This window comes from Rhopilema esculentum, chromosome 12, assembly GCF_057945365.1.
Source record: "Rhopilema esculentum isolate cy_ngs chromosome 12, ASM5794536v1, whole genome shotgun sequence".
NCBI lineage: Eukaryota > Metazoa > Cnidaria > Scyphozoa > Rhizostomeae > Rhizostomatidae > Rhopilema > Rhopilema esculentum.
In genome coordinates, this window is record NC_142826.1 from 6321061 (window position 1) to 6344645 (window position 23585).

Genomic DNA, 23585 nt, shown 5'->3' on the forward strand with positions numbered 1-23585 from the left:
AATGTTTTGATTTAAATAAATCAAATTAGTTATTCTAAATCCAAAAAGCACTATAGAGCTTTGTTGAAAACTTATGGTAAAAATAGACTACTTCCAAACTGCATGAAACCCCTAATGGAAGTCACCGTAGCAAAATTACTTCTGAAAGTTTAAGGGTTACTCATTCTAGTTATGTTTTCCAATTGAGTTAGTCAATGCCACCATTTTGTATTACATTGCTTCAAGGAACTTTTCGAAAAGAAGGGCTAATCAATTTGCACTGATCAACTTGTTTAACTATTATAGGCAAAAATTTGATTTGTATGATTTATAAGTCAGTTTAGTTATTCCAGACTGAGCCAGGTAGCCAAGAATGTAATATTCTACTTTATTGAATAAATATTTTTTATTTTCAACAAATAATTTAATCAACAACGATAATTTGTATAGTCTTTGATAAAGCAAAAAAGATCTAACTATTGAAGAGATAATTTTCTAAGAAAGGTCATTTAATTAAGCAAACTTAAACCACTGTTTAAAAAAGGTGTCGGAGGTAAATCGAAAACATTTCTAGTAATGAAGAATTAAGAACATAGCCCTAGACTTCAGCCAAATTATTTAAATTTTGATCGATAAGATGCAAATTGAATCTAAATTTTCTTTCATGGATACAAAATAGAATGCTTTAAGTGATCACAAAAGAAGATTGAATTTTGGAAAGAAAATAGGAGGAGCTCCAAAAACTATGCATTTTGTGTTCGTCGATAATACACAAAAGATGCTTTAAAGATTCAAAATACTCTCTGCATTAAAAGGTACAACTTCAACATATAAACAAGAATTTGTGTCAATCTGGTCATGTTACTAAGACTTTTTGACTTAACTTTAACCAACTACCAACTCCAGAAGAGTTTTATAACACGTTTGAAAAATAGGACATATAGACATTTTAATTCGTTTCTTCCTTGTTCCACTTAAGATCATAACTGTGATGGGATTTTGTCGTGCTTTGGCAAAATACCTGTTTGTTTTGGCAAAGCAAAGCTTATTAGAAAAAGAGCTTGATCTTTAGCCCAAAAGGCTTTTCAAAGGAACTGACATAAACTTTTCCCAGGTATATAAGTTAATGAATCGGCTTGAACAAAGCACAGCACAAAAATATAAAGGTTTTTTATCTTTTGCGAAAAACATTAACCTGGATTTCGTGACGCACACTAAATGTATTTTTCAATACTTAATTAAGAAGTCAATTTTGATATCTTTGATCATGATAATCCGAACTCTCACTAAAGAGAAATGTTGTGTTTCATTTAGAAATTCTAAACTAAACTATTCCGGCCTTCTTTTGTTTAAAATAAATTGCTCCTGACATCTGATAGGAGCAAGTGACACATGATTGGTGTTAATCTACATCTTCTAATGCCGCCGAAAGAGAGAGATATAAGATATTTGTGATAAATTTAATAAAGAAAAACAAAAACTGAAAAGGAACAAAAAGACCGTGTTTATAGAAGAGTAGCATATATGAACCATTGCAATTCTTTTCAGAATTGCAAATATTAGTTTGACATGATTTTAAAACTAATCACTAAGTTTAAGCAGAGCACGTTCTTAAACCAAAGTTTGCTTCTGAGTTTTGGTCTCTTTATAGGAGGTTTTGCAATATATAATTCATACAACAGTAGGATATACACATTACTGTGAATTAGCGTTTATGCTACATGAAAAAGGCCATTTTTCTACAGTCTCCTACTTTTTGTATTTTTCCATTCTTTTAAAACTGTCAAGATCTTTATATTTTTCGTAGCACTTATAAAACAATATAAAAATACCGAGGAAAATAAAAATTAAAAAAGGTTGATGTAAGAGAAATAAAAAATCATCTTAATTCTGCTTTTATTTGGTCTAAACTGGGTATTGATATCTCAAGGCATCATACTTTATTGGTTAATGAAATAAAATCGGTAAATTTTACTGCTTTGAAAAATCCGATAACTTGGAAGAAGGCTAGAGAGACCCGAGAGAGAGAAAGGGTATTGATAGTGAATGTAGATATTCGCGATTGCTTGCACACTATTTGCGTGCAACATAATGTTATGCCTTCTAACACTTCGGAGCCAAGATCTCATCGCATTGCAAACTTGCTTTCACCGCAATTTATACCAGGTTAGAGACCATCATGGCCTAGCTACCTTTTAATTAGAAAAATAATAGCCAAAAATCAGTGGTACTGTAATTGTACCATATTAATCTCTGCAAAATATGGCAAATCTTACCTTCAGTAATTCTTCATGCAGATGTATGTCAGCATATCTTGTATCCCACTGTCTATAGCCACGGCTTGATCTACAAAAGTGCAATACCCACGTCTTAAAAAAATTCTAAAAGATACAATGAAGACATATATTTATCCTGTTGACATTCTTGAAGTTCAATCTTTGGTGTACGTACTAGGCCTAGCCCTTTCCTATAAACGATGGTTTTGATTGCCAAGCTTACACATTAATACCTTATTAGTTTTCAATTACGGAAAGGGAAATGTGATTAAAAAGCATTTTGTGTCGATTGATTTAACAAGATTAGAATCAAGTACAACAGACAGCTTGATCTAAAGAGTTTTTAATCGGAATTGATGCGAGAAACAGATATCTTGAAATGCCGTGACTTTTCTGAAGATCGTGCAGTCAAAGGGTAGAGTATTAATCAGCGAAGCACAAAAAATAGCATCAACACTTGAGACTGTTACTTGCTAATTACATTAAAGGGCCGAATTCGGCGGCTTTAAAATCACATAATGCCTTGTATAGGAAAATAGGCAAGAAAACAACAAATAAAATTCTTGAGAAGTAAAGGTTCTAGATGATCTTTAGATCTGTAAGTTCAGAATTGTCTCAGGTTAAAAGATCTCTTCTTCGTTTCTAATGCCCATGTAGTTTAAATTCTGTAAATATCCTCAGTCTTCCAATTCTAATTTGATATGCCAAAAGAGAAAGGATCTGCAAAAACACTATGACGTTGCTTATTGTAAATTAAAAGTAGGATATGTTGTTGCGTCACTGCAACTTCTCCAACTTTTTAAATTTTGAAGTTCCACTTGATGCAGAAGTTATGATACAGGGCCCAGGCCACCAAGAGGGGGGAGGGGTGCGGGGCTAGGCGGCCGTGCCCCCACTTTTTGCTAAGCAGGTAACAAAGCTACAGTAAAATGTGAAAGAAGCCTTGGCATCCCCCCTTTCGTTAGCCTTGCCCCCTTTCAAATGCGCGGCCCTTGGCCCTGTGATAGAGCTTTTCGTGTTTACCAATGAACGTATCTTCATAAAAAAAATTGCAAAATGTTGATGTTAAGCAGATGCCCTTGCTTATTTATTAACTAATTTCATAACCAGAAACAGCAGTGCTTTTGTTGCAATGTTGACAATTCATGTTCTTGAATTTTTTTCCCACCAGTGCTTAAAATTAGAACCAACAGTTTGCATCAATGTTGTAAAATCGCTTGATTAATATAACAAGCAATATATGCTTACGATCACGTGGCATGTTCTGCTCAGTTACACAAGTGAAATCAAAGATCTGCGTCATTGCATACTATCATTATTTCACCTATTATTATTTCATTTTACTGCGCACAAATATTTCACCTAGACAAATTAGAATTTTCTTGCTTTTTCAATTTGCAAATATTTTGAGGAACCTACTTGCTGTAGCTTGTTATTAGTGTTGTTTAAAAAATTTGTCAGATAATGTAATTTTTCAAAGCTGAAAAATTCCTAATGAAATTTGGAATCAAATATCGAAGAGATTTGATCGCCATTATAACTGAAAAATCACTCTCTTTACTGAGAATTTAAAAGCTCAACGTTAAAATACTGTTGCATGTTTGCTGTATTTGGCACCAAGAAGAGTTAGAAGAGAATTAATCAAAACATAAAAACAAGCAAAAAGAACGCTGATATCGATTCTGATACGAGGACATATTGTTTAAAAAGAATAAAGACTCGTATTGGTGCAGCACAGGGTGTTAAACAGCACTGTTAATTTGGCAAAACGATTAACATTGGATTTGAGTGTGATTTTCCCAGATTAGTAGGAGCATAAGACAATTAGAAATGACATCTTCAGATGTCATTTAAACACAATCTTCTTATTAAATATCAAACTTTAACCTTGCATGTACATATATTTCTTCGTGATCTAAATAATCGTCTGCTGTCAATTTAGGGTAATTGATTATCTCAATTACTCATTAAAATGAATTTTGAATTTTTATTTGAGGGCATTATCGCGTAATCATTTTAAGATGACTACAGGTTCTACCTACTTAAATAAAGAAAACTGAATTATACGATCTTAAATTTTATGGAAAAAAACAAATCGACCTCATGCAAAATTAACTGTTTTTATTCGATTATAAGGGTCGACCAGCTCCATTATAATCGCGACATTTTTTGGAGATTTGAAGCAATCTCTACGTAGCCCTGGTAGTGCAAAAAAAACTCAATAACGAATACCATGTCAGTGTAATGGTTTTGAAAAAGGATGATTGAGAATTTAATAAAGATTAAGAACTTAGTCATTATTTATTTATAAACTTTTGACAGTTTGTTTAGTAACAATAATTTTTTGCTTTCAATAGGGGTTTCCATAGCACTTTTTATGATTAGAACATATCTGTCAAGAATCGTTTAGTTTTTTTAAAAATGATTCTAGAGCCTCACACAGCAGTTTACAATAAATTTTGATTGAAATTTGTGCAAGACATGAAGCATTTGCTTTGATAGCTACGAACAGTTGATAGAAGAGGGGTAATTTAGAGGTACGGTTTAATGGAGGGTGTCTGAAGAATGTTACTGACTTAAAATACAGCAGATCGAATGAAGAGAGCAGATGAAGAAAAGAAATAAAAACATGAATAGTGTCAGCAAAATGTACCTATAACAAAAGAAAGGAGCTTTAAACAAAAGGCCTAAGCTTAAATCAAAGAAAAAGGGTGGTTATATCACTTGTATGAAATATGTTGCTTTATGCAGCGGAGACATGGGCAGTACGTAAGGAAAGATTTGTTTTTGGAGATGGGTTTAAGGATGATTTGGAGAGAAAGAATAAAGAAAGATGAATTATCATTAACATTGGAGAGAACAGATTTATTAAAGACACAATTAATAGCAGAATAAAAAAATGTATGAGGCATACCCTCGGATATGACTGCTTATTGAAAACGGCCTTAGAAGGTAGAAAACAAGGGAAAAGTACAAGAGGAAGAATAAGAATCCAAATGCTATAGATAACATAAAAAAATGCTCATTATGAGCACAGTAGCCAATGGTTTCAAAAGGACCTGTCCTCTGGAGAGGTAGAAAGATAATCCATGACTGCATAAATTTCTAACTGTCTTTTAGGAGTCGGTGAATAGCTAACATGATTTCACATATTGGTTATGGTGTTTGTTGTCATCATGGGTGCGACCTCTAGAAGCTGCCTAAAACACAGCGCCTTGCCTAACTTTTTTTATGCGGAACCCTTGGGTAGAAATGTTTCGTTTTATGACTGCCAAGTGCAAATTGGAATTGCAAATAGAATATATTTCTACTATGAATGTGCTATATACAGCGATCTCAATGCCACGAGGAGCCACTTGAACACAAATTAGGATTTGCCAAGTCTCCTCCAGTTATGATTTTTCAGTCGGAAAACCGATGAAAAAAATTCATTTTCAAACACTTCATACAGAGCAGAGCCTACAACAAAATCTCATGTTGTGCGAGTATCAGAACTGGGATCACGCATGAGTGAACCGTTTTTATAAGAAAGCTTATCGATTAATTTCCAATCTAGCAATACTAGCAATCTAGCGTACTGACTTGATCATTTCTGGAAGGGGCGATCAAACCTGGGTACAGAAACCAAGTAAGTGCATGCATAGATGTGTAGAATCAAGAGGAGGATTGAAAGTGAATAGGACATCGCCAGAAACTTCATAAGCACACAGGCAAAGTCAAAAAGCTATTCACAAAGAACAAACAAAATATAGCAAATTGGCACCGTTTTCATTTTAGCATAAAATGAACTTTTCGGATGTTGAATTGTTCAATTTCAAAATGACTTAAGGAAATTTCTCAGTTTTGAGAGCAACATGAAAAGATCGATGCATAAATCTAACAAAAACAAAGCCCCGCTTTGTGATACAAAAAGAACATAAATTTAAAAAAGTCTAGACATTCATCATGATGACCGGAAGAAGGAACTTTAAGTTAAAATGGTTTTAATCCTCTGTCATTGTGCATCAGTATGATGGTCTTCACACCCCTTCTTTTAAATAATCTTTGTATTTCTCTTAAAAAATGCAGTCCCTTAATTGAAATAACACTCTTCCATAATTAATAATTTAAGATAGATTCTTAGAAGACTGTTCAGTGGTTCTGGCAACCTTTATTTGATTTTGCAGCTGTTTTCATGATTTTTGGAAGGTTGTATGTACACAGCTTGACAACCACTGTTGGTTAGTCCTTCTAGCAAAATTGTTCTGATCTTTTTAATATATTCTGCATTTCAATAAAGGAATTGTAACATGACAGGTATTTAACAATTATTAACATATATTTTCTTGGCACCTTAATATTTCTCTTATCGTTTTATGGCGCAACGCTGTTAAGAAATAATGAATTCTTTAGAAATATCTAAACTTTGCATAAGGCGATTTGACGTCATGAGGGAAACAGTTGAGTGGCAAACAAAACCAAGATGAATTTAAATGATTGAATTAAGATGATAGATAAACTGCATTTGAGAGTCTCTCTCTTAGAGTGAAATCTATTTCATTTTTAGAATTATCTATGCACAAACAGGGCCTTGATCACTATATACCGAAAAGTTACCAATGTCGCATACACAATAGTCAAGTAATATTGACCAAGTTCAACCTAAAAACAAACACCTGCGTAATGGAAGTGTCCCATATAGCTTTAGAGCTGAGACAAAACAGATGCCACGCTATGACCAATATTGGCATCATTTTTCGTCATTTTCTTCCACATAATTTCACAGATGCTTTTATCATCACAACTAGATCAATAAAAGGCTGAGAAGCCAAATATAAGTGAGAATTCACGGTAGCTATACACATTCTTTCGACATATTGATGGGAAAATTGCGAAAAGGTAAGAAACATTGTGCGTGTTTGCTTGTTGTTTGAGGCAAAAGGCAATATTTTAAAAGATTGCAGGTTTAAGAACAGAGCGTACATCTGTAGGAGACCTACGTAGTGTCAGAGCAGATTCGGAGCCACAGCGACAAAAAGTTGACAAATGTGTAAAACAGTAGAATACAGTAGTTGTTGAGTGAGAGGAGCATATGCCTTTGACAAAAATCCTTTCGTTATGAGAAATATCCTTTCGTAATCTTCCTGCAAAATGCAATACACCCCTTGGTAATTACACGACCCTCTTCCTGAAGAAATGGATTGCAAATTTCAGTCCTTGATATGCTATGCAGTCTGAGGCCAAACCAATGTGCATGGGTGCAGCTTAAAAGACTATCGACGGTATGCGAAATCTTATCTTATAAAGACTTGTCTAATAACCTTAAAGAGCATATTGCTATGGACCCCTTGTCGAATGGACTACTAAGGTTGCCCAGCGTTTCACCATTTATTTACTTTTATTCACTTAAATTCTCAATAGACAAAATAAATATACCCTATAGCCCTACAAATTCGTGGCTTTAAGATAAACAAACACCCGAAAACACTCACTCTAGGAATTGCGCTGAGTTACTTTTTGCACTTTAGCTTAAGACAATAAAGATTATATTGACTTCAATTCACTGCATAATTCGACATATTTGTTTCATGGTCAGAGTTATTGTTGTAACTGTTTTTATCATGCCAACATGTTGCTCTAGCATTTAAAACAAAATAAAACACCTTTTAAACAGAATTAAATATTGATCATAAAGTCGAAAATCGGAATTTAAAGTAACTAGCTCTTTCACTGATCTCCAGCAGTCAATTATCAAGACGACTCGGCAGAATTTAAGGAAAAAAGTTAAAAATAGTAGTTAAAAAATAGGCAAAAAAGGCACAGTTCTAACTAAAATTAATGTGCAATTGACAGCATTCAAGTTACTTTGGTTGTTGCTTAGAGATTCGGATCAAAAGGAGGCGTAATGAAGCAGGTGGCAACAGATTTAAAAGATTTCTTATCTGATTTTGTCAATTATAAAAGCCGAAGCCGATAAATAGCAGATACCCGCTGTAACATAATTCGAAAATCGGAAAGAATTTTTGCAAACGCTATTGGTACTTTCTCTCTAGTCTCTGGAATTCTAGGTATGATTCGTTATTTGAATTTATTATTGTAATTCGTTGAAAATTATAAATCCAAATTTGTGGAAACGCAAAATTCAAAAATAAAGGAGGGCCATCAAAGTGGATTAGAATAGGGGCTGTATTTTTCAGGTAAGTAACTTCTTGCAGCTTTAAACTCCGCCGATAATATTGTAAAATTCCTTAAAGTAGAAGTTTTTCATTTTTTATAAATTAAATCAGTAGGATGGTCTTTTGAAATTGCATAGATTTGCTTGCTTCAAATGTAATCGTCGAATTCATAAGAGAGCGTTTAAAGTTGATTAGTAAAACAAGAAGAAATATATGATGATTTAGGGCATGGCCCAATTTCACAGCTCTTATTTCGACTCCTATAAGAAAATTCTGTTTTGAAAATTAAGTATAAGCCTTTTGCCTGATTTCAATTTATTTTGAGAAATTCCTTTTAAAACTGTCTAGTCAAAATCTGGAACATTTGTGGCAATTGATTGACAGGCAAATATTAGCTTTTCTGGGTTTTTGGCATTTGAGGGCGTTACTGAAATAAAATATTTATCGTTCGTGTGTTGGTCTTGGGAAAATTTTTTAAGATGATTGGGAGATCTTAGAAACAAACAAACAGAACAAGACGTCACCAATACAAAGCTTTTTAGATTTTAAGATGTTTTCCTTTCCGAAATGGTACACATTGTCTTCTTGCCGGCTCGTAAGCGGCCTGTCTACATATCACGCAAGAGAATATTTGCATTGATCAACGTTGCTTTGGTCGAGGTAAGGTCGATTGATAGACAAATGTATAAAGTTAATGGCTTCGAATCAATAAGAGGATATTTGAATTAGTAATATAAATTGCATTTAGTGAAAATAAGCGGAGAGCCTTGAATGAAACTAGCCTAGTTTAACTAGGAGTTGAGAAGTTTCCAGCATGTAAGTTTTTAGATCATGGATAAAGAACCTATGTTGCCTTTTTTATAAATTTCTGCGCATTTTAAACACAACGTAACGGTTGGTTGACTGCATTGATATATCTCATCGTTAAGGAGATTAGCTGTTTTAAAGAAAGTCATTTTCTATGTTCACTGTTTCAATGTAGATATAACTTCAAATGTATCTTTATTTTGTTTTGTTCAGATCAGCAGTTGAGATGCAATTTAACAGTCAAGCTCATACTAAAATTGTTGATAAGAATCATCTAACTAACTTTAAAAATACCACAAAAAGTACTTTTTTATTATTTTGACAGAGTTATATTTCTTTCTTAGATTCTTTAACTAAGCTCAGTGGCGGAATAGCAGTCACTGATTGGTTGAAAGCAACAAGGAAATCACACTTGTTATTCTTCCCCTCACATTTCTTTTGATCAGCACCTAGATACTAATTCCTGCTTACATTTTCGCTATAATCCGACGTTTATACTCTAAGCATTGCAAACATTGCACAGACAGTTCATTTGGTTAAATTCAGGCAAATTTTTTCCAATGAAGTTCCGCTTTGGTTGTTAGAACATATGGGTGTACTTCACGCCTTTCTTGTCTCGTTTAGGGAATTGTGCAAGCCTTTTGACATAGAAGAGATTTCATCATCTATCCTGTGACGGTTATCGCTCTAAAGTCGATTTTTTATTAATTTTCAGATTTTTAGGAATTTTCTCAATTTTTCAACTTTGACTTTATTCAAGTCTACGGAAAAAATGCTGGTACAATAATATATTGCGATAATCTAGCTTTGGGACAAAACTGGAATTTTCAGGAAAACCAAATATGGGTTCATTTGCATTACATCACTTTTCTGAAGCTGCTCTGTGTAAGTCCCACGAAAAAAGACCAAACCAGAAAAACCGAACAAAGCTTTCTTTGAAACTGGAAAATGATTGTCTTTTTGACCCACCAGCTGTCTAACACGAGAAATGCAAAAAGAAAAACACATAACGCAACACGATTTTGTTCTAATCTACCATTGAATCGCACTGTGCATTCAGTTTTCATTCATTTGAAAAAGCAAATGAAAAGCAGCTTGTAACAATTAATACTATTTTCCTCGTGTTTATTAATTGACACACGACAAGCAATTTTTATAGACTCGGTAATTTCATTTTAGTCTTGAGTGAGAGCATTTCATTTACTTTGCTGAAGATTGACCTAAGAATTGGACTCAAAGTAGTCGAATTGCAATAAAATTTGCCTCAGTTATCAATTATCTTAAAAATTTGCTCGTTAGTAGGATAGTGTGCCCTAGAATTATGAACGAGTTTAATTGAACACCTCAATGTTTATCCTATAGAATTTCTACGAGGATTTAGGTCAAATTTTACCAAAAACTTCAGCTTTAGAAGCATTTTGTTACAAAGAATACATAACAAGGCAAATATCAACTTTAAACAGTCTTTAGTTCTAGGTCATGGGGTAAAAAACACGACTTTATAGGAAGGTTTGAAACCAGTTAATAGCAAAGGTTCCGTCGGTAAGAAAAGAAAAGTTAAAAATTTTTTGAGCACGTTGGGATATTCCTTTCTGATGTGGCAAAAGTAGATTTATTAAGATCTCTTCAGCATTTCAGTTCATAGATCACAATTCATAGAAATTGTGATCAAATTACAATACCTATTGATGGCATAGTATGGTGTTCGTATTCTTTTGGTACATAAGCTTTGGATGATTCGATCGTTGTTTAGTTTTGTCGATACAATGAAGATGATATCAACATTTAAGGTAATGTTGCAGTAATAATTGGCTTAGAAAACAACCAGTGAGGATCGGCCATGAGACTTTGTAGGTTAGTGTTTTTTATCGTTTGTGTCGTTTTATCTTGCTAGAGGACGCAAAAATCATGTGCGGTCAACACGTTAGCTCAGATTTGAGCTTTGTTGAGACAGGAGTGAACAATGAATTTGTGTGTGCAATTTCAATGTTCTCATAAAAAGCAGGGAAGATATAAGTCTGCAGAAATATTTATGCCTGATCTCCCAAATATTACTAAAATATGCTTATCTAGAATACTTGAAATTTGTATTATTAAGCCGTCCCATAATATGCAAGTTATCATAAATGTCGATAACATTTGATCAAGACCCATCTGAAGATAGATACACTGGCTCGCTACATGAATTTTTACGTTTTGCACTGAATAAGAGCCACTAAGACAAATGTAAGCATGAAGTACACGAGAACTGTATAGCTTGAATGACGAAAGCGAAATGTGTGTTTATGGTCAGGACTAGATCTTTAAAGCACATGCCTTTTTAAACTGTCTTGTATTGTCTTGTAAAACAAAATAATATTGCCTTTTGAGCAGGTAGCAAGCATAATGTCTCCCTTGCCAATTAAAAAATCTTCCACGAACTTTAAGTTTGTTTTAACACAATTGAAAGGCTATACAAACATTCATGAATAAATGAAATGAAAATTCATTTTCGCATTGAAAGTAGCCATCGATTATCTTTTCTGATCAATCAATCGCCAGTTATATTTATGTGATATCCATTTGTTGATTGGCAGCCAGTCACGTAGAAAATTGACTTAAAGAAGCAAGCAAAATTTGATAAACAAAAGGGTCCTGCATAATTCATATGATTTCTTAAATATGTAGCAGCCAGATCAATGCGTAATGATAAGCGAAACAGCGGGCAGTTAACCATCTTCTGGCAAGTATCAACTTCGTATTTATAGCTTGAAGTTTAGATTTTAAAGTTTTGGTAGTTTAGATTTTATTTACGTGACTAAGAATTGGCCTGATTGTCTTGCAGAATCATGGGAAACGGCTTAAACAAAACAGAACAATCTCAAGCATTTTATTGGAGTCTGGTTGTAACTGATATTGTCACGTTTATTTTAAACATCCTTGTGCTTGCAATGTTTCTATGCTTCCGGGAGAAGCTACTTGGCAGCAATCACAATCGCATCCTTTGCTCAATGGCACTTGCTGATGCACTGGTTGGTATATTCGGCAACAATTTAGGTGTGCTGCTATTATTGAAGAAGAAATCCGTGTACTATAAACTACTTGGAAACATTCCTTTGTTTAGTTGTATGTTCGTTTCAATCTTATCGCTCATACTACTGACTGTGGATCGCCTCATAGCGATAAAGAGGCCCCATATATACGGCTCAGCAAACTATAGGAATGTGCTTTTCCGGCTTATTATAGCTACTTGGATCTTTCCTGGCCTGATCATCATACAGAATTCACTGATTTATCTATATATTTCAAGAAAACAAGAGCTGATCGTTAGAAGCAGTTTATTTACTGCCTTCTTTGCAGTTGGCGTTCTTGTTCTAATAGTTTCAAATTCATTTCTCTTTGTTGCTATACGAGGATACGCCAAAAGATATGCAGCACGATCAAAGTTTTCAAATGTTGATATACGAGGAGAGAAGTCAAGTGCAGATCATAGCTATACAGGCAGTGAAACACAAGATAATAACACATCTGGCCCTTTCAGCAAGTACATTGCAAGCACAGAAGAACTGTCTGTAGGCAATGCAATGAACAAGAACGACGAAAATTCAAATTGCCAGAAAAAAGGAAAGCGCAGAAAGAGAAAAATCTCAAAGCATCAGGAGCTAAAGCAGACATCTTTGATCTGCCTCCTTTCTGTTGTCTTGTTTATTTTGCTATGGCTGCCGTTAGCCGGGTATCGCTTTTGCTATGCCACCGGCATAAAGATGGGTATACCATGGCTGAGAAGGCTTGCACTCTGTTTAACCATCGCGAACAGTTTTTTCAACCCAATAATTTATTTACTTGTAAAAAAAGAATTTCGTACATATATTAAGAGGCTGATTTGCAAGATTAATCCATTTAAAGGATCCAATTAGTGACAAACAGTTGTCGTAAAAACGTGATGTCGTAAAAAGTTAAAACAGTTTTTAGCTTTCTAAAAAACTTAGGCTCGTCGTAAGTGACTAAATTTCAAGTGTGAAAAACAAAATAGAACCGGATAAGGGTGAATAGAATTGAATATTCTTTTTTTCCTAGACATTCAAAAAAGTAAAACTACATCTTTGACTTGTTTGATGGTGATGCAGAAGAATTTTCTGAGTATATTTCGCTTTAGGCTTATGAAATATTCTTGCAAAAAATAGACCTGCCAATTGCCTTAATGAAAACTTTGCTTGTACATGTCTCATTAAATGTGTTTTCTTACATGCTTTGTTGGCTGAGGCTGTCAATTAACCTCGCAATAACACGAAATAGAACTTTGCCGATAACTTTTCGAAGCTTTAGCCATTTCTAAAGGCGTCTATAAGGCTCAAAAGGCAATCCACTCTTGCAAATAGCGTACGAGATTTTCCCTAAAACAAAAGGATTTCCGGGGATTTTCAGCTAAAACAATAGGATTTTCTAAAAAGGTGTACGAGATTTTCTCGGAGTGATTTACCCCTCGATAAGATTGAAACCAAAGCTTAGAAAACAGGTCATTTAATAGCAGTTATTAATTCTAAAAGGTTCACGAATCTTATTATTTGTGTAATAAGTGATCTTTTTTGTTGAAATCATTCGCTAATTCTTTACGCAAACTAACAAGAACCCTTTGAAAGTAGCAACAGCTTTCCTGCAGCAGGGAGTTTTTTAATTAAGTTTTTTTTCGATTAGATATACATCGAAGAGACAAAATATTTCAATAGTGGCTTAGTATTAATCCAAACGAAAAGCAGGCGCCATATTTGCAATGTGATCCGTATTAGACCGTTTAGGCTCATTCGATAATGTAAGGGATCTTTAACACGGGAAAAGATGAATTTCAGAAAATATTAATTGACATTCTCTTGGCGATGACGCACAAAAAGTAGGAAACAAGTTGGAAAAACGCAAGTCTATCAATGGGAACGCGATCAAATATTGTAATCCAATGACACAGCATAGAGCGTTAAACAGTGATAGTATATGGCTTTGAATACGGTAATGAATCTAATTTGTTTTGACTTTTTATTGCATTTACTCTGTATATATATAAGTGATTCTAACGAAGATATTATTTTCAACATCAACACTGTGTATAATTAACATTCAATCTCATTCTTTAGAGTTCAAGTATGTATATGATGGGAGTGAATGTTCTCTCTAATTAAATTGAAAGTTGCAGATGTTGATACTTAATGTTGATATAATTAACACTGTTAGGGTGAGATATAATTTTTCTAGAAGTTAAACAATTTCTCCTGAGTGTATAACCTATGTTAGAAATCACGTATAGTATAGGTATTCTATGATTGCATCTATAAACTAAGTTGAATTCTTGTCTGTTTGCATCCTAAAGATATTCATTGCTACATAATGAGTACGAATTCGATCTCATAGAAACTAATCAGTTTTAATTCAACTTATCAGATTTCTTGGGGCTTTGAAAGACCATTAAATGCTGCATCCTAACGATTTTGACAGTAGCATTAGAAGTGGAGGTACCCTTCTGTTCCAGCATGGAAAATGTTGTTTGTTATAGGTGTTTATTGTACATTTAATACAACAGCCTTACACACATATGATTGCCATTTAGCTTATAGATTTGCTCTTTGCTCTTTCTTGCAAAATCAGCTGAATATATTTTCGAAAGCAGAGAAAAGCGGAAGTGTCTATTCTGATATGCAGGTTATTAACAGTTTCTTTTGAATGTGAACATAAGTGAAGATATGACTTGATCCTTTGCAAACCTCAAATTGAAATGTCAACATTTGCTAACACTTTTTCAACTTACATATGACAAAACTTAGTGTTGACATCGTTGCGGAAAGTTTAGAATTATTGATCATTAAATTTTCTGTCGCAACGGATTATGAAAATTACAGTTTTTAATGGAAAATCTTAGTTCAATAAAAAAAGAACAAATGAATTCTTCTATAAATTATGCCTGACATAAAAGCTGTAGAAGTAAACGATTTACTTAATTAATCATGATACTATCCAGTTTATACTTTAATTGATTTATTTGTTTGCTAATCATAATTCAATCTTCAACTATTATTTCCTTGCTTAAGTGATCCACAAAGATTTTGCTAGATTCATCGTTTCTTAGCCTCACAATTCTAGTATTGGATTATGGCTGTTTTTTCCCAAGTAAATGAAAAACCAAAGAAGACCTATTTAAGTTGAAGCAACTGTCAATTTATGTTTGGCCAGAACTACATCACTTAAAAATACATTTAACGATCTATCGTTTTTGGAAAAGAAGCAGTTTGAAACTATGCTTCATCAAAAGTTTTAAATTCTCTTTTCATCATTCAGACAAACAGAATACTTTCATTTACTAAACCAGCATCAGCATCACTTGAAAACAAGATTTTAACAGCTGCATTCAGATAGTGATGAAGCTCTAGCACCATTTGACCTTAGCCTCTCACATTTTGTTGAATAATTAATTGCCGTATTAAATTATTGTTTCGTCAGCCTGAAAAATGGCCGCTATATTTTGAAAAAAGATTTTTCCATTGCGAAAATTATCTCAGTTTTGAAAGATAAGTTGAAAAACATGAGCAGCTAAAAAGTTTTTTTTAATAAATATGCCTTTCTCACAAATAAAGGATTTTTATAAATACGCTGTTCTGATAGAGGTGGAGTTTTTGTGCATTTTCAGAAACGTTCTTCGGTGGTATTATTACTGAGAGCTGAGAAAACATCAAACCTTGAAATAATAACAAAATATACATGAAATTTGAAGTTTTTTTAAATGAGATGATGATTTTTGTTTGACTAAAAAATCAGCTCTGCTCTGAAGCTAAGTACAAACGTTAAGGATATACTTTTAAAACTGTCCAGCTGTTTTGTAGCTATCATTTTCATGACACTCCATTGTGTTATCAAAATAATTTGTGCTATAAACACTAGTAATCTCAAAAATACCTTATAATTGTTAAAAAATGCATGTAAGTATGGAAAAAGTTTGTACCGTATAAAGGAACTAAAACAAATTGTATGTGAATTTTTGAAACTTTTATCAAGAAAAGTATTACGGTTCGCTGAGATACAGCGAGAAAATAGAAACTATTGACATAATCTTGAGCATTATCAGACTGTAAAAGTTCGTTTTTTTTAAAACAAACTTTAACAGCATACTGAAGCTTCTAATCTGCCACTCTTCCGTGTATTAAACGTCAGAAGAAAGATGGAAAAATCAAGAAAGAAAATCTATAAACAGCTGTTGACCGAAAAAGGCCAATCAGAGAATCTCGAGAACATGATCGAGTATCATAAAAATGGGTATTATAATGCATAGATTGTTATTTTGGCAAATTTTTTCGGATTAAATCTATATCATCTAAGCATTACGACGTTTATCACAATTTAATCAAACAATATATGATGGAAATATGGATTATTGTGTTTGAGGGGTGTCTGATGGATGAAGAGTCATGCAGTGTACAACGACAACGTGAACTTGGATTACATAGCATTTTATAGCGTACATAATCTACGAGGCTGGAAACACAAAACAAGTAAAAATTCAGGTTTAGGAAACTTCCCTACTAAAACATTGAATAGCTTTTAAATCGAATGAATTACTCTTTTAATGCAATGCGTACAATGGTCTTGAAGTCGATGGGAATACAAAGACGCCATTGGGGATCAAAGCATATCGTGCCATTTTGTTGGGTTTTTCTGAGGACACTAGAGTTTGTTTATTTAGTTTCTATATTGAACAGGCATGATTACGTTGTGCCAACATTCATAAAAATTCCATTAAACAAAATCTTATTTAGGTAAGAACGATTTGTTAATAAATACAGTACCCAAATGTTTGTATTGTTTTTGCCGACCTTGTCAATGGAGGTTGCGAATTAATCATGCAATCCTTTGCTAAACTTAAGTCCAAAAGAAATCGCGGCGGAAAAGCAATTTAAACAATCAATACTAGCAAATTTAATTGATCCGGTTTGTCCAAGTCTAAATTATGTTACCATTACAAGTGTAAACGTATTAAGGACTAGGCCTTAAGGTGGATTCTGTCTTAGTGAACAATTCGCAAACGATGTTTAGGCGCCCGCGGTTTTAATAAGAAATAACTCAACAAGACAATTAAGGTAACATCGATAAGAAATTTTATTACGCGGCCAAGGAACAACGCCACCTTACATTAATATGGAAGATGACAATCAATGAAGATGAAATCATCTTGCATGTATTGCAATGTTTCTGATGAGCAGCGCCTTTGTCGTTCTAAGCTTATCGTTACAAGATCCCTTACGATATCTTACAATTCACATAAGGCAATTACATTACTGATATCGTTTAAAGGAACGACTGAAAACAATTGAAAAAGATCAATGGCCTATTTTGGAAAGCTAGCAAAAATGAAATGGTGCAACTAGAGAATTAGGTGATAATGTGATGGGAAAAAGCTAAACGACTGTGTTGTAACCATCATGGACAATTTTTGTCACAGGCAACTGATTTGCAAGACCACAAGCAGACCCGTCATTGAAGGAGTCTGCCTTGCAACGTGATTACCTGGGAAAGTTACCTGTTAATAGAACAGAAGAAGAAATTGGTCCGTTAAGTGAGAAGGGTGACATAACCACACATCAAAAGTGGATCGCTTCAAGCAGCTGAGTACACCAATTCAACCTACAGCCTCATTTTGAAAAATTCTTCAAATATTTTTGTGCAAAACTTTCAACCCCAGATTCGGGTTAAGAGCAAGAATTTAAGTTTACTTGGAAGTTTTCAGTATGTCATTGGTCATGAGTTTGATTGTATGAGGACATAAAGACAAATATTGTATAAGTGATTTGACTGTTATTGGCGACTAAGGGGGTTACCCGGGACGACTTTTTGCGGTCCCCTACAGGTTTTCAAACTTCATTTCTCCGTAAAGTCTAAACAAGTAAAAACAGTATGAAAAATTTAATGTGGTCGAAAAATATGGTGGTGAAACTGAATTTGTGCTCAAAAAAGTCGTACAATGAAGTTTGGAGTAATGTCCAGAACGATTCCGTTAGTTAAATTGGTTTATATTTAGATTATTAAGAATTATATTAAGAATTATATTAAGAATTATTGTAATAAGAATTCGCTACATCTGATTTTTGCTCAGTTGTTGCAAAAGTTTCACAGAACAGTTGACATCCTTCGTTTCCTTTAACATCCGACATCCTTTAAGCAGAGACTTTCAGGGTGCATTCAATGTATTATTAGCTTGAAGAACAATTTAACAAGATGCTTCTTATTGAGGAGTACACCCAAAAAAGAAACCTCTAAAGCTGAATAAACCGGTAAATTTTGTATGTTCACAACACTAGACACCTCCAACCTTAGTTTACGGTATTATTCCATAGTGAGAGCTTTTGTGATACGTAGGCTTGTGCAAGAGAATTTCATTATAGATTTTGCAAAATCATAATGCATTATTTCTATATTTCAATCTCAATGTGGAACCATATACATAGGCTACTCTCGATTCCCTTTTAAACAAAAAGCTTTCTGAGCCTATAAATAGCTTGAATGCTGAGATATAAAACACAATCAAAGTGATGAAGTAGTACTGAGCTACGGGAATTGGAAAATCGATCGAATTGTTATCTCCATCTCCAAGGCTAACGTGCTGATCAAGCGATGTCCGATCAAATGATATAAGAACATTGTCTTTAGATGATGTAAGAACATTTTCTTTAGATGATGTAAGAAGATCGTCTTTAGTCTTTAGCTTTCGCATGCAAGATTTGCCTTAAGGTGGAATGTAGAGGAACACCGACTGCTAGATTCAAAAGTGACATGAAAAACCATTGAGAATTTGATTGGCTATTCAGCCAAATGTCGCACAACCACCGGTAGAGCACGTTCTAAAAAGAATTTATCACGCTATGCGCACTGACAACGCTTGCATGAAGCAGATGAGAAAGGCAAGGTGAATAGAACAAACTAAATTGTCAAAAATAGTTTTTGTATCAAGAAAAGGGTTCTGATTCAACGAAAAAAAGGAAGACATGGAGCATCTTTTCAACCATAGTTTGAAAATTTCAGGCATTTTTGAAAGGAAATAAACGCGAAAACGTTAGATGGCTCGCGTAGATTAAAGCAAAAATCACTGATAAATGAAAGTAAAACAATATTAGAGAAATTATAAATTCAAATCAAGTGACAAATAAGTTCACATTGATAAAGCGGAATGCCACACCCAGTGATATGAGCAAATCCCACGCAACACCCGACTGATAACCCAGAAGACAGCTCTGAACATGATTTGAACTAAACGATAGAGAATTAGACAACTAACGAGAACAGGAAGGATTTTAGTGTCAGTTCTCCTTTATAAAGAACAACGATGAACCATAAGTTTCCTCCTGTCTCATTCTAATTGATATAATTGTCTTGAGGAAGTGAGCAAAGGTGCTATGTAACGAAGACAACAGATTGAATTGTTCTGATTTGTCGGACGTATGTTAAATGAGCACTGCCTTATCTTCATCTTGAGTACCACAAGGTCTATGACTTTCATTCATTGTTTTGCATAAACTTATTCACATTGTCATTTCAACGATTACATGACACAGATTACTTTTGAGGAACCAAATTTTTGACATGCATGGTAATAAAAAATTTTTGCCAACCTAATTTTGAACAAAAACATGAATTTTGACACTCAAAATAGGTTATTGATGACTAACTTTTATTAATAAACTTTTCTGAATATATAATGCTCATTGTAAAGTCTCTGTTTCTAACCGAGTTGATTCATCAAATTAAAATAATGTCTTCACCAAATTTCTTTAGCATAAAATTCAAGTGGAGACCATATTTCAGTTTGCAAACTATCAACAAACCTTAGGGCATCAAAATACTAACAATTAAATGAAAATATAAAAAGAGTCCAAGAAAGCTCAATATGCTTTTAAAGATAGGAGAAATTATCTTTAAAAAGCGAACATTTTCTCTAAGAACTATCATTTTGAACAATGAGGCAGTTTGGGCCAACAAGAGTAAGGTTAAGGGAATCAAAATCCACTTCAAATGAAAGAAAACACAGCAAAAATAATCAATAAACGATACGCTAACAAACTTTACCCACTATCGTTTTTAAGAGATCTTTATAAGCAAAAGACAGGTGATATTCAAAAGCAGGCACCAAAGGGGGGTTTGTCAAGATGCAGTCAGCATCATTCTCTTTAGACAAAGAAAAGAGAAATTTTTACGATAGGATATTCACTAGAAGGTTTTAATCAAGAATGTAAATACTTGTTTCTATGTGTTGTATGATATCTACTTCTTGTATGTACTTCTATGTGTAATGTGAATGGACAAGCTTGATAGAATATTGTGTATTTCTGGTGGGAAGAACGAAGAAAGGTGGAGAGACAAAAATAAGGGGTTGTCAGGTACCTTCGCAACACAAGTCAATGCTGAGGATACCGTTGTCTGTCACGTTTATTAAAGAGCTTACATACGTACATGTCAAGGAAAACGCTTTGATGTACAGAACGGGAGCAGAACAGGATGGTTCTAAGATGCAACTCCAAATTTCATGTTTACTGCCATCATCAGTTTACTGTCAAAAGACGTATATGAAATGATTTGCAAGAATATTGAAGGTGTTTCTTATGGTGCCTAATGTGAGTCGCTTGATTGTTTTCTGCTAGATAGAAGGGCCCATGTACGCGGGTTTGCCTTTAACATAATTAGAAATATAAACCGCACGCAAAAGATCGCTTAGGAACCTTGTTTTTTGAGTACGCTGACCACACACAATGTGGAGATCTTTCAGACATTAATTTCAACTAATTTGCAAGCATGACTCTCATAAACAAGATGTTCTGAAATGACACTTTTAGCAGGAAACATCAAGGAAAAGCAAGTATTCAATCTACTCCGAGTAAAGGATGTAGAAATAGGTGTAGTGAAACCAATAAGTTACTGAAGAATGCAGCGTGGAATGATTTTTGCAATACTTGAAAATTTTTTCCGTGATTCACCAAAGTACATCACTCTTCAGTCCACCTATTCACACCCAGCAGACAGTTGACAATCAAGGATACGAACAACAATCCTTGACAAAGTATCCTTTGACATTTTTAGAAAGACTTCTATGAAATCGAACCTTCCTAGTGTACACTCTTTTTCTATAAGAACCAGTAAACTTAATTTCAGGCTGACTATTATTTTTTTCTCGTAAATTTGAGGCTGGATTGTTGTTAAGTTGTTCTTAAATCAGTAAGGTGTAAGCAGTGCGATTGCTAGTTTTTTTGCTCTGGGGAGGTTTTCAGGTCTAATCTGCCAACAAGGTGAGTAAGGCGACCTCCATTTGCCGACAAGTTTTGATATTCACCGAAAAAGTACCCACACATGGCTACAAATCCTCGATTTTGAGAAAAAACGTTGTTCAAAATTGCATTTTGTAGCAGCTCAGCCTCAGCTTGTTCTTAATTTGTTCTTAATTTTTGACCAATTTTGAGGCTCATGTTTTTATAAAATTGTTCTTATAAGAAAAGAGTGTACAAAAGAGCCAAGAAAGGCAATGCATTCGTTATCATAAATTATATTCCATTGGGGATTGGTTATGAGTAAAGGACAAAGAAAATACTTAACTTTCAAGCATCGATGCCATGTGGGAATTTTAATAATTAGGGAGCTGCCTTTTTTGTTCTGCAACAAAAACCCCAATCAAAGCACTTATGCTACTCATCACAAAAAAATTAATATCTCTTTATCGTGCTAAGGAACTTTGATAAATCTCATGGGCCACTATTATTAAATGTTTGTGGTGAAGCGATTATGTGGATGAATGAACAATGAAATCGAGATAAAAGAAGAAATATTTTGATATCAATTTTACCTAAAGCTTTGAATAAGTTCTAGTTTACTTTATTCACTCACCGAGAGCGCTTGCCGCCTACGGAAATATCACAAAATGTGTCACCCCGAGTAAAAACACGTTACAAATCACGCTATCTCGATTAATCAAATTAGAATATCGTCTACCTGTCTTTGCAACAGCATTATTTCAACTGAGATGACAAGAAAATATTGCGAGGAGAGAAGGCCCTTTAAAAAAATGTAGTCTGTATGCAGCTTCAGATTTTTAACCTGTCTGCCATCCCTTATTAAAACCAAGTCAGTATATGATTTTACGACCCACTCGATTTGTCGCATTCTCGCTGTCAGAAAATCACTACAATACAATAAGAGATAGCAAAAAATCGTAAGGAATTAAGTAATTCAATTCATACCTCTTGTGTTAATTCCAAAGAAAGATACAAAACGCTTCTTAAGACGCAAGGTCGCTTCTCCTGTTCCAGTTAGAGACACAGAATTTGATAATTTGTTACATCAGCTTCAATGGTAAAGCCTTATTAGTAAGTACTTGACCAGTCTTTGGTTTTCCCAGCAGTGTGTACACCGACTGTCCTCAATGCCTTGTGAAGAAGATTCACCGCGTTACAATTGATATTGCGAGCTACTGCAGTATTGCTTGACAGTGTGTCTTGCAGTGCACGAGCCAAGATATAAATACTTAGACAGAATTAAATTGCATTATGTATGGGTCGTAAAGCACTTCCATGATCGTACCTAAACAAACGACTAAGGTCTTTAGATTGCGGTGTTTAAAGGCCTCAACCCACAAACCAATAACGTCCCATTAACCTGATAACATATGATCTCAAGATTGTTTTTATATGCACGTTAGGCTATGCTGATGTTGAGAATTTGCCCTTAGAAGAATAACAACAATAAATGTTTAAGTAAAGCATATCACATTATGATATTGATTTAAGACGAGACCATGCGGTCGCAAAAATTAAATTTACTAGGAGCCGCAGAAAGCTAACAGGTTCATGGATGCATGCAAAAACAAGCCGGGATATCATCGACTTTTTTAAGGCGATTTCTTGTGCTCTATCGTCTCAGGACATTCGACCGCAAAAGATAGCAATAATTTCAATGCATTTACTTTTTAAGGATAAAGAGTTTCTAAATACCTTTCCTGACGTATCATCGACAACAATTTTGTCTTCTCGGGAGCCTAAAATTGATGGCATGGTTCCAGGTAGGGAAAACTTTTCAAGTTTTAGTTGGTGTTGACCGTTTCTTGCAACGACGAACAGGAGATTCCTTCCTTCAGTATGGAATAAAGTTGGAATTCTAAAACAAAGTTCAAGCTAGCGATATTCAATAAGGCTCGCACGTGCATATCATTTGGGTGTAAATTTCTCGAAAAAGCAAAATCTATGGAAACCGAACAAATAAACTTGCCTTAATAGCTATTTTACATACCAGGGAAAAAATTACACAAGGGAAAACAATTGCACTCCTAACTCGTGTGCTTTCTTACGAGACACAATGTCGAATTGTCTGAATTTCCAGA

General features: G+C 34.1%; 2 protein-coding genes across 7 annotated transcripts in view; one reads left to right on the forward strand and one right to left on the reverse strand.

Annotated features, from left to right (window-relative positions):
* Nucleotides 1-22886, reverse strand: part of LOC135681412 (BMP-binding endothelial regulator protein) — a 64544-nt gene extending 41658 nt beyond the window's left edge. Inside the window, exons 1-2 of the mRNA XM_065195874.2 lie at nucleotides 22450-22886; nucleotides 2256-2325 (exon numbers count right to left, since the gene is read on the reverse strand). The gene's annotated coding sequence lies outside the window, so the exon portion shown is untranslated. The remainder of the gene's footprint in view (nucleotides 1-2255; nucleotides 2326-22449) is intronic.
* LOC135681415 (uncharacterized) lies at nucleotides 4771-22454 on the forward strand. 6 transcript variants are annotated; one of them, XM_065195878.2, is made up of 2 exons: nucleotides 4771-9226; nucleotides 12042-22454. In XM_065195878.2, exon 2 carries the CDS (start codon nucleotides 12046-12048, stop codon nucleotides 13111-13113), a length of 1068 nt encoding a protein of 355 aa, XP_065051950.2. In that variant the 5' UTR covers nucleotides 4771-9226; nucleotides 12042-12045; the 3' UTR covers nucleotides 13114-22454. The 6 variants fall into 6 exon arrangements, with proteins under 6 accessions (XP_065051950.2, XP_065051953.2, XP_065051952.2 ...); XM_065195881.2 differs by having other exon boundaries at nucleotides 4771-9070; XM_065195880.2 differs by having other exon boundaries at nucleotides 4771-8302.
* Nucleotides 22887-23585: the final 699 nt, after the last annotated feature.